The sequence below is a fragment of the Cucurbita pepo genome, chromosome 9 (genome assembly GCF_057944985.1).
Source record: "Cucurbita pepo subsp. pepo isolate OVF chromosome 9, ASM5794498v1, whole genome shotgun sequence".
NCBI classification, from domain to species: domain Eukaryota; kingdom Viridiplantae; phylum Streptophyta; class Magnoliopsida; order Cucurbitales; family Cucurbitaceae; genus Cucurbita; species Cucurbita pepo.
This window is the reverse complement of record NC_141806.1, coordinates 1,874,613-1,885,096: the sequence shown is the minus strand read 5'-3', so window position 1 is coordinate 1,885,096 and position 10,484 is coordinate 1,874,613. Positions and strand designations below refer to the sequence as shown.

At 38.6% G+C, this 10,484-nt stretch overlaps 2 protein-coding genes across 2 annotated transcripts; one reads left to right on the top strand and one right to left on the bottom strand.

Annotated features, from left to right (window-relative positions):
• The first annotated feature begins 2,238 nt into the window (after positions 1 to 2,238).
• LOC111802726 (auxin-responsive protein IAA32-like) lies at positions 2,239 to 3,197 on the top strand. The gene is made up of 3 exons (XM_087127273.1): positions 2,239 to 2,708; positions 2,805 to 2,913; positions 3,015 to 3,197. Exons 1-3 carry the CDS (start codon positions 2,345 to 2,347, stop codon positions 3,088 to 3,090), a joined length of 549 nt encoding a protein of 182 aa, XP_086983399.1. The 5' UTR covers positions 2,239 to 2,344; the 3' UTR covers positions 3,091 to 3,197.
• Positions 3,198 to 4,509: 1,312 nt separating this feature from the next.
• On the bottom strand, positions 4,510 to 7,036 carry LOC111801478 (Leucine-rich repeat protein kinase family protein). Its single transcript, XM_087126671.1, has 2 exons — positions 5,470 to 7,036; positions 4,510 to 5,397 (listed from the first exon to the last, which is right to left on the bottom strand). Exons 1-2 carry the CDS (start codon positions 6,938 to 6,940, stop codon positions 4,733 to 4,735), a joined length of 2,136 nt encoding a protein of 711 aa, XP_086982797.1. The 5' UTR covers positions 6,941 to 7,036; the 3' UTR covers positions 4,510 to 4,732.
• Between the last annotated feature and the right edge of the window lie 3,448 nt (positions 7,037 to 10,484).

Here is a 10,484-nt window from a genome sequence, read left to right as displayed (position 1 = left end):
GCGGGTTTACTTATGGGCTTAATACTAAGCCGACGCTGGGCCCATTATGTTAATTATGGGCCAAATGGGCCTCTCGTAGGCTTTTTTGGGCCTATGTTTTGCGTAGAGCAATTTTCTTATGGGCTTAATACCAAGCCGACGCTGGGCCCGTTATGTTAATTATGGGCCAAATGGGCCTCGCTTAGGCTTTTTTGGACCTATGTTTTGGTAGAGCAATTTTCTTATGGGCTTTAATACCAAACCGACGCTGGGCCGTTATGTTAATTATGGGCCAAATGGGCCTCGCTTATTCTCTTTTGGGCCTATACTTTGGGTTAGAGCAATTTTCATATGGGCTGTACCAAGCCAACGGTGGGCCCGTTATGTTATGGGCCAAAGGGGCCTCGTTTATGCTCTTTTTGGCGGGTAGAGCAATGTTAGTGAGAGGTTTCAAGAATGTTTAGTCTCCTAGAGATTTCACCGTCCACCATTCTTGGGAGCCAACGTATTCATTGGCATACGGTGTCTGTCTCTGATACCATTCGTAATAGTCCAAGCCCACCGCTAGCAGATATTGTCCACTTTGGCACGTTACATATCACCCACCCTCACTGTTTTAAAACGTGTAGAGGTTTCCACACCCTTATAAAGAATGTTTCGTTCCCTTCTCAAACCGACGTGAGATCTTACAAATATCATCAACACATTCTTACCCACTAATAATTTCTCCAAGTACTCACTTCTCGACACCGACTTTGCACCATCTCCACAGTCAAAGACATAGTTACGCACCATAATCAGTCTTTTCTTATCGGTGAAAAGACATTGAAATCCGACGGGCACGCACCTAATCGAAACAATAACCGTCCTTCTAACACGAGCTTCACTCTTCAGATCTCTACTTGGGTTTCAAACCTTTGTATGATCCTTCCTAAAAAAACATGTCTTGGACAGGGCATCAGCAAGCTAGGGACAATGTCATGGCTGTCACAACTATGGTCTGTGATTTATGAGAGAATCTAAAGGGCAGAGTGGTGACAGAAGCTTTGGGTGTCTGATCCATTGTTGTAATAAACATGAATGGGTTTCTTTTGTCAGAAAAGTGTTTGAATGGTAAATTTAATTTGACTGACAAGGGACAACTATGTTCTTTAAAAGCTACCACTACTTTTACTTCCTCGACAACATTATTAATGAAAAGAGATGAAGAGAAAAATGCTTGCCTCTCTCTCTCCTTCCTTCTTTTTCACTTACTCTTACATTTGTTTTTGTTAACAAAAGGGGTTCAAAATTGTGAAGAAACGTGTTACGGGTAGACAAATGTCTCGATCACGAGAAGAGTCGAACAATATCTCCATTAATACGATACTTTTTCGGCGAAACAAAAAATAAAGTTATAGGTGGGTCTTGCCCGATAGAACACACTAACTTGCATGATGTTAAGCTTAATAATCGTCAATGCTCCACTGTCTCAATCATTATGTGTGAGATCCCTCATCGGTTGGAGAGAGGAACAAAGCATTTCTTATAATGGTGTAGAAATCTCTTTTTAGTAGACGTGTTTTAAAACTATGAGGCTGACGATGATATGTGATAGGTCAAAACTGACAATATCGGCTAGTAGTGGACTTGTGTTGTTACACATGGTATCGTGGTATTAGAGCCAGTCACGGGACGGTGTGTCAGCGAGGATGCTGGCCCCCAAGTGGTGGATTGTGAGATTTCACATCGGTTGAAGAGAGGAATGAATCATTTCTTATAACAGTGTGGAAACATCTCTCTAGTAGACACGTTTTAAAACCGTGAGACTCACAGCAATACATAACAGACCAAAGTGGACAATATTTTCAACTTTTACAAATGGTATTAGAATTAGTCACTAGGCGGTGTGCCAACGAGGATGTTGATTGTCACAGTCATGCTTGTCCAAGGTATATTGCCTATGGCTGCATGTCGGATGTCCCAGTCATGTTTGTCCAGGACATGTTGTCTATAGCTGCATGCCCGTTCCAAATCCCTTTCACATGCTTTCATCTTAGATAGGTTTTTACTCTTTCATGTTGTGTCAATATGAGAGTGTATGATTGGTCACCAAAATCATTTAGTCAGCTCAAGAGACGTGGATGAGCCGGTGAGTGAGCACGATAGCGAGCTTAGCATCAAAGGGGCCAAGCCATAGCCCTTGTTTGGCTTACCATAACTTGCATGGAACACACACACACACACAATGACACAACAAGATAAACAAGGCTTGAATGAGTAGTAATGGGAAGACCCCATTCTTGTCCCCCAGAGTCCACACACACATATATATACAAACCCCTCCTTAACCCTTTCCTTTAAACTTTCTCAGGCCCTCTCCTCCATGGACCCTTATGCTCATCAAGATATAGACTTGGGGCTCAGCCTCAGAGCTTTGCAGCCTCAGCATCATCCCCGACCACGACCACATTGTGAGATGCTTTGTTTTGTTTTTTTTTTGTTGGGTTTGTTGATGATTCAAGGTTGTTTTGAAGCGATGAATTGGGCGGCGGCAGCGGCGGCCGCTCGGTTGTCGGAACTCTACAAGAAGGGAGAAGAGTGTGAGGAAGAGGCGGAGGTGGTGCAGAGCAAACGGCGGCGGGGTTATGTGAAAGTGAATATGGATGGTGTCATTGTTGGCAGGAAAGTTTGCATCTTTGAACATGGCTACTATTCTAGTCTTGCCCTTCAGCTCGAAGACATGTTTGGTATGTACGGATATGTTTCAAAATTTACGGAGATTGTCCATCGTCTCGATAAATTAGACAAACTTCTAATGGGTATGTTTCATATTGTTCTATCAGGTCGACATTGTGAATTTGGATTGAAGCTATTCGAGACAGAATCTGAATTCTCTTTGTTCTACAAAGATGGAGATGAGAATTGGAGGAGTGTCAGTGACATTCCTTGGAAGTAAGTTCCACTCGTGTCATTATCAATCATATATTTGTTAGTTGACTCGTCCCGTTAATAGTAACGACCAACTCTTCTCTCATTCGGTTTACTTTGGACAGGCAATTCGTAGAAGGCGTGACGAGGCTAAGAATTGCTCGGAAAGACGAGGCTTTTGTTGTCCTTCATCAAAATTAGGTTAAATTTCCATGGAAATTGAACCTCAATGGAATTTTATCTTGTGCTAGAATGGAGGCTTCTTTTCTCATGGGCAAATGACCTAATTCTAAGCACCCTTTCAAGCAACATCTTCCAATAAATAGTTTTATATCGTATATTCGAGCTAGTATAAAAGTATACATCTACACGGTGTCGTATAAGATATTTATCATACATACAACAAAGAACCAACTAAAGCTCAGCTCGAATATGTGTTTTTGTGAGATCCTACAGGTTGGAGAGGTTAACGAAACATACTTTATAAGGGTATGCATCTTAAAATAATGAGATTGATAACGATATGTAACGAGTCAAAACGGATAATATCTATTACTGGTGAGCTTGGGATGTTACAAATGGTATTAGAGTCAAACACCGGGCGGTATGCTAGCGAGGACATTGGGCCTCCAAGGAGGGTGGATTGTGAGATCTCACATCAGTTGGAGAGGGAAACGAAACATTCCTTACAAGGGTGTTGAAATTTTTTCCTAGTAGATACGTTTTAAAACCATGAATCTGATGACGATACGTAACGAACCAAAGCAAACAATATCTATTAGCGGTGGGCTTGGGCTGTTACAAATAGTATCAGAGCCAGACACCAAGCGGTATGCCAGCGAGGACGCTGGCCCCCAAAGGGGTGGATTGTGAGATCTCACATGAGAGGAGAACGAAACATTCCTTATAAGAGTGTGGAAACTTCTCCTCAGTAGACGCGTTTTAAAATCCTTAGGCTAACAGTGGTACGTCACGGACCAAAGCGACAATATCTATTAGCAGTGGGCTTGGACTATTACAAATGGTATCAGAGGTAGACAATGGGCGGTGTGCTAGCAAGGACGCTGGGCTTCCAATGAGGGTGGATTGTGAGATCCCACATCAGTCTTATAAGGGTGTGAAAACCTCTCCATAGTAGACGTGTTTTAAAATCGTGAGGCTGACAACGATACGTAACGAGCCAAAGCGAACAATGTCTATTAACAATGGCTTGAGCTGTTTCAAATGGTATTAGAGCTAGACACCAGGGGGTGGTGTCTCAGCGAGGACTTTGGGTCCCTAAGGATGGTGGATTGTGAGGTACCACATCAATTGGAGAGGGGGAACGAAACATTCCTCAAAAGTACGTGGAAACCTCTCCCTAGGAGACGCGTTTTAAAACGATGAGACTAACAACGATACGTAACGAGCCAAAGCGGACAATATCCTTTACGATTATAGCTTCGAATCTCGTCTACGTCGATTATAATATAACATGTTTTTGTTTAAAATAAGTTTGAATGAAATGAAATGATTGGCAAAAATGTCCTAAGAATGGGCCATTAGAGCATCTTCTTGGAGGGCATGAGTCAAAAGTGGCTGCAGAATTTGCAGGCGCTCGTCCCTACAATCACGCTCATGTAAAAGTCAGCCATTTCCCACCTCAAACAGTGCCTTCTTAACAACCCTAAAGCTCAACTGAAGAACACACCCATTGCTTCAACAAAGTTTCAAGACAGTAAAAGAAAAACAAATTCGAACGAACATAAATCATCTTCATTTACACGAGCGTACGAAAAGCCAGAGTTTTGTTTCGAACCCTTTACGAGGGAGCTCGAGCTTTCGAGTATGAACGATCCATTGTTCACTTTGGATTCACAACCATCCTACTCAATGCATCAGAAACATGTCTCATCGTCGGTCTTCTTTCGGGACTATTTTGAACACAAGCTAAACATATCTTCAAAACCGTGATAATCTCCTCGTCTGTATCGTCGTCCGGTGTCAAAGATGGATCTATAACATCCGAAAGCGGCTTCTTTTCCTCAATACAGAGTTGAATCCATTGAACAAGATCCATCTCCGACGCTCCAACTTGAACTATCGGTAACCTTCCGGTGATCATTTCGAGTAATATCACACCGAACGAGTAAACGTCCCATTTCTGCGATGGCTTCACGACCTTTAAAGCTTCTGGGGCTTGGTAGTAAGTATTCATATTAGAACTGAATGTACTAGCTTCAGAAGTTGCAGACTTAAGCTGTTTCTCGTGGGGTTTTTCGTCTGTCAAGTGACCCGATTGCAGAGTCGGAGATCCTCCAGCGATGTTAACAAGTCGAGCAAGCCCGAAATTCGAAATATGAGGTACCATATTGTGTCCGAGAAGTATGTTGTTCGTCTTCAAATTGCCATGGACATACTTTTTGGGGCTAAACTCATGCAAGTAAACCAGCCCTTTTGCTATACCTTCCATGATTCTTAACCGAACAGACCACGGTAACGGTGTAAACGACGATGTCCCGGGCTTCCCTGATAACGTTCGAACAATCAAAAACATATAAACGATCAAGTTCTAGCTGCAAGAAAGTTACGAAAACGTACCATGAATGGCAAATGCAAGGCTTCCATTTGATATGTAATCATAAATAAGCAGTTTTTCATCAACAGACCAATAATAAGCTCTAAGGCCAACAACATTTGGATGCCTTAGCTTCCCAATTGCTTCAACTTCAGTTTGAAACTCTTTAAACCTTTGTGAACCTCCTTCACCCAATCTTCTCACAGCTAAAGTGAGGCCATTTTCGAGCACGACTTTATACACTATCCCGATACTACTTTTCCCCAAAACGAACGCCGACGCCTTAAGAAGTTCGTCGAGATCAAACGTCACGTTTGAATCAAGAGCTACGAGATCAAACTGCTGTACATGCTCCGAAACGTTCTCGGATTCACCCTTTCGAAAGCAGAGACAATCCTTTCTTCCTTTCTCTCCCTTATGAAGACCATCTTTAGATTGCTCTACCTTCTTCCCATTCCTACGAGTCCAAAACCTCGAATAGCAATACGAAAACAGCAACCCAATCAGACAGATACCGATAATGTCGCCAACGATTATCGCAACCAACGTGCTCCTACTCAACCCTCCATTACCCTCAGACCTCCCAGGTGGAGAATTATCTGGGAAAAAGGGGAATGACGACGGCGAACTCGCGCCTGGAGCTTCCGAAGAACACGGATTCTTCAATGGAGGTCCACAAAGACCAGGATTACCAATGAAAGCAGTAGGTCCTCTGTTCATAAGAGCACCATTTTGGGGTATTGAACCACTCAAATCATTATAACTAAGATCAATATAAACCTTTTCAGGAAGGTTTCCTAAGCTAGCAGGGATTGAACCAGAGAACAAATTATATGAGAAATCAACAGTTCCTTGCAAGCTAGAGAGATTACCAATATCCATAGGGATTGAACCATTGAACATATTGTGAGAAACATCCAATTTTTCCAAGAAATTCAAACTAGAACCAAGTCCAACAGGCAGAGCATCAGTAAGATTATTGCGACTAATATCAAGAATTCTAAGTCTTGTGCATTGAATCAACGAAACAGGCAACGACCCATTAAAGAAATTATGAGATAAATCCAAGATTTGAAGGTTTTTGAGCTTACCAACATCATTTGGGACAAACCCAGAAAAGGAATTCCCAAAAATCACCAAGCTCTGTATTCCATTAGCTTGGAAAAGCTCCAATGGCAGAGTTCCATGGAGTTTATTGTTCCTTAGATTCACATGGCGAAGGTGAGAAAGAATCCCCAACGAAGAAGGGAGAATCCCTTTGAGATTCTTCTTGGGAATACTAAGGGAAACGACTCTTAGATCATTGCATGTAACGCCATTCCAAGAACAAGGGTTTTGATCTGAAGAATTCCAGTTGCTGAGGGAGCCGTCTGGGTCTTCTGTGATGAACTGTTTGAAGGAGAAAAGGGCAGTGCCCTCGTCGTTCAAAGCCGCCATTGAAAGACAAAAGTTGCAGAGGAGAAAGATGAAGGAGATGGAAGGAGGGTTTTCCATGGTGAGTTGAAATTTGGTGTTCGATGAAGAAGAGAGAGAGGTTGCAAAAAGCTTTTCTCAAGGCCAAAAAGATAAAGTCATTCAATGGCGAATACAGAGAAAAAGGAGAATAGTGTTTTAACGTCTAGTGACTCATTAAATTATCCTTGAGAGATGATGTGGCTCAAAATAACAGGATCATCCCGTGACTCGACTCGATTGTTCGGCTAGGAGTATGTTGGACGTCCCACATTGACTAATTTAGGGAATGATCATGAGTTTATAATCAATGAATACTCAAAGCAAAGCAGTTAGAGCTTATGTTCAAATGAGACAATATCATACTATTGTAGAGAGTCGTGTTCGTCTAACATTAATATCAAAGCTATGCCCTAAACTTAGCCATGTATACCATGCCCCATGCCCATAAGTCTAACATTGGTATCAAAGTCATGCCCTAAACTTAGCCATGTTGATAGAACTCTCAAATGTCGAACAAAACACTCCAAAAGAAAAAGGAGTCAAGCCTCGATTAAGGGGAGGTGTTGGATGAAAGTCCCACGTTCCCTAATAATTTAGGGGAGAAGGGAACGAAACATTCCTTATAACGGTGTGGAACCCCCCCCCCCCCTAGCAAACACGTTTTAAAATCATGAGGTTGACGGAAATACCTAACGAGCCAAAACGGACAATGTCTACTGGTGGTGGGTTTGGGCTGTTACAAATAGTATCAGAACCAGATAATAGATAGTCAGCGTCCTCGCTGGCCTCCAAGAGGGTGGATTGTGAGATCCCACATCGGTGGGAGAGGGGAACGAAACATTCCTTAAAAGGGTGTGAACTTTGAGACTGACAATGATATGTAACGAGTCAAAGCGGACAATATATGTTAGCGGTGGACAGAACCAAATTTATAAAATTTTTGAAACACAGTATGGATTCGATATCTAAAGATTTGTTTAACATTTTCCAAGAAAACAAAGAGATGTTGCCAAAATGCTTCTTTTCTAGGTACGACCCATCACTCTCATTTCTAAAAATAATAATGTAATGTACGTTAATTAATAATCTACATTATAAAACATTATAATACCCATCATGTTTTTGTCAACACTATTGTCGGATTAAAGTCAAAATTTATGACAATTTTATGTGTTTATTTTAAGAAAAAAACATTAACCGTGGTTTCATCCCATACTCAGTTTAGATTCCTACTTGTTTTCCTACTTATTTTGAGCTAATTTTCTTTACTCGAACAGTTAGTCACGAGACTATACTCCAAACCAGCCAACCGTTGTTTAATAAACTTATTTTAAGTTCATTTTCATTACTCGAATGTATTTTGAACTAACCGTTATTTGATAGTCATATTCTCGTTATAAGTATTTTTTTTTTAATTTGCAAAAAAAGTTTAAATATATTATTTGGAAAATTACCATAAAAATAAAAAATAAAAAATAAAATGATTAAGTTGGTTTTAATTATTTTGTTTTTTACTTTATTTTAATTTGTTTGTTTCTTCAATTTGCACCTCAAATTGAGGTAAACGTTATAATTTATATATATATAAGGGTGTAAAATTATTATTTTTTTCGGACATTAATTTTTTTCTTAAAAAATTTAATTTATTAAAATTAAAGGTTGAATTATTGAAAAAAATTGCAATAATTATTGAATTTTGAGTCAATTTTGTAAAATTGAAAGTTATGATGGAAATTAATACAATTTAACGATATACTAAAAAAGGTAAATTTAATTTGTTATTAATATATCAATCATTGAATTCTTTTCAATTAAAAACACTTATTATATTTAAAAGGATAAATTAATATAAATATTTTTTTTTTTTTTGTATTTAATTAAAAAAAATATCCTTAAATTTTCTTATTAGCATATTTTAATGAAATTCACGACATTTTCTTATTTAATAATTTTAATTATTTAAAAAAAAAAACACACATTCTTTGGATACACTCAACAACGTACGGCAGATTGGAATTCGCATGTGACAGTTTCCGACAAAATCCAATAATAATTAATTGAAATAAACAATTAATATAATAAAATAAAGGTATTAATATTAGGAATAATAATTTTAAAATAAATACAGGTGTTATTTTTATTTAAATTCTTATATTTTTTTTAAATTATATTTTATATAAACATGTTTTTAAAATTAGTAACGATATTTTAATTGTAAGGTGGGGCCCACTGGGGACCACATTGTTGCGATGGGGAATGATCAGACGGCGACCGTTGAGTGTCCACCGCAATTACTATAATAAGTAATCATTGTTTAGTAACCGTTAAAGTGCCACATCGTAATAATTTCTGTCTTGTGGGGACCACGTTTCCAGCCAATCACAAATTTTTGCGGTTTTTTATTTTATTTTTAATGTTGTATATTGAATCAACGGCTGGGATCTTTTTGCTTACCTGGTACGCTTTGTACGACGTGGTTTGATTAGTACCACGTGGAGAGTGGTGGGACCTACAAAGGTAGAAAGAGGAATGGTTCACGAGCGACGAGAATTAGAGCAATTTATCACGAGAAAATGGAGAGAAATTGTGCGACAGATTAAGAGTGGTGAGTCCCACGTGTCTGGAGGAGCTCCGGGACGTGAAACTGAGAGGCGGAGAAAACAAAGTATTTAAATGAAAATAAATTTAATTTTTTTAGGGTCTACTTTGCAATTTAATGATGTGTAGGGACCATCCTATAAATAGTTGTGTTAGTGGTCCCGCTTTAGACATTTTTTTAAAAAATAAAGTTTTTACCCTTGCAGCACAATTAAATTTTTTTTAAAAAAAAAAAATTAAACATATGGAAGCCATTAAGATTTAATTAAAAAAATACCCTTAAAATTTTAAATTTTTTTAAAAATATCATTTTAACTTTTAAAATATTTTTAAATCTTTAAAATTTTTATTAATATTTTAAAAAACTTAAAAAACCCGGGAACTTTTTATAATTTTTTAAAAAAATATTTTTATAAAATACTCATGAATTTTTTAAAATAATATAAAAATATATGTAAATAACCCCATATTGTACCTCCTCTCGACTCTCCACAGTATAATTGTCCCGCATAAGCTCTCATGGCTTTGTTTTGGGCTTTCTCAAAATATCTTATACTAATGGAGATAGTATTCTTGGATTATAAACACATGATCATTTCCTAAATGAGCAGATGTGGGACTTAGGAAATGATCAAATGTGCCACTTTCATCATCTAACAGTAATTACAGTCTGTGAATTTTTTATTTAATGAAAAAATATAACCAATTGGAAATGGTAATTTTTTTTTTTTTTTTAATACTTTTTCTTATTTCATTTTTATCCACTAACTTTAATTTTTCTTACATATTTTAAAGCAATAAAATAAAAAATAAAAATGGAGGAAGATTTACATGCTATTGTTTTGCTGTTAGCCGTTGGTAGACGCGCCACCGTCTCGTTATTGGGCTGCGGCGGAGGCGGAGACATCAACCGCCACACCCGGCGGCGCATGCAGTACTGTATGTGTCGGGGGTGTGACGTGTCTTTCTCTTTAGAACCGCCGCC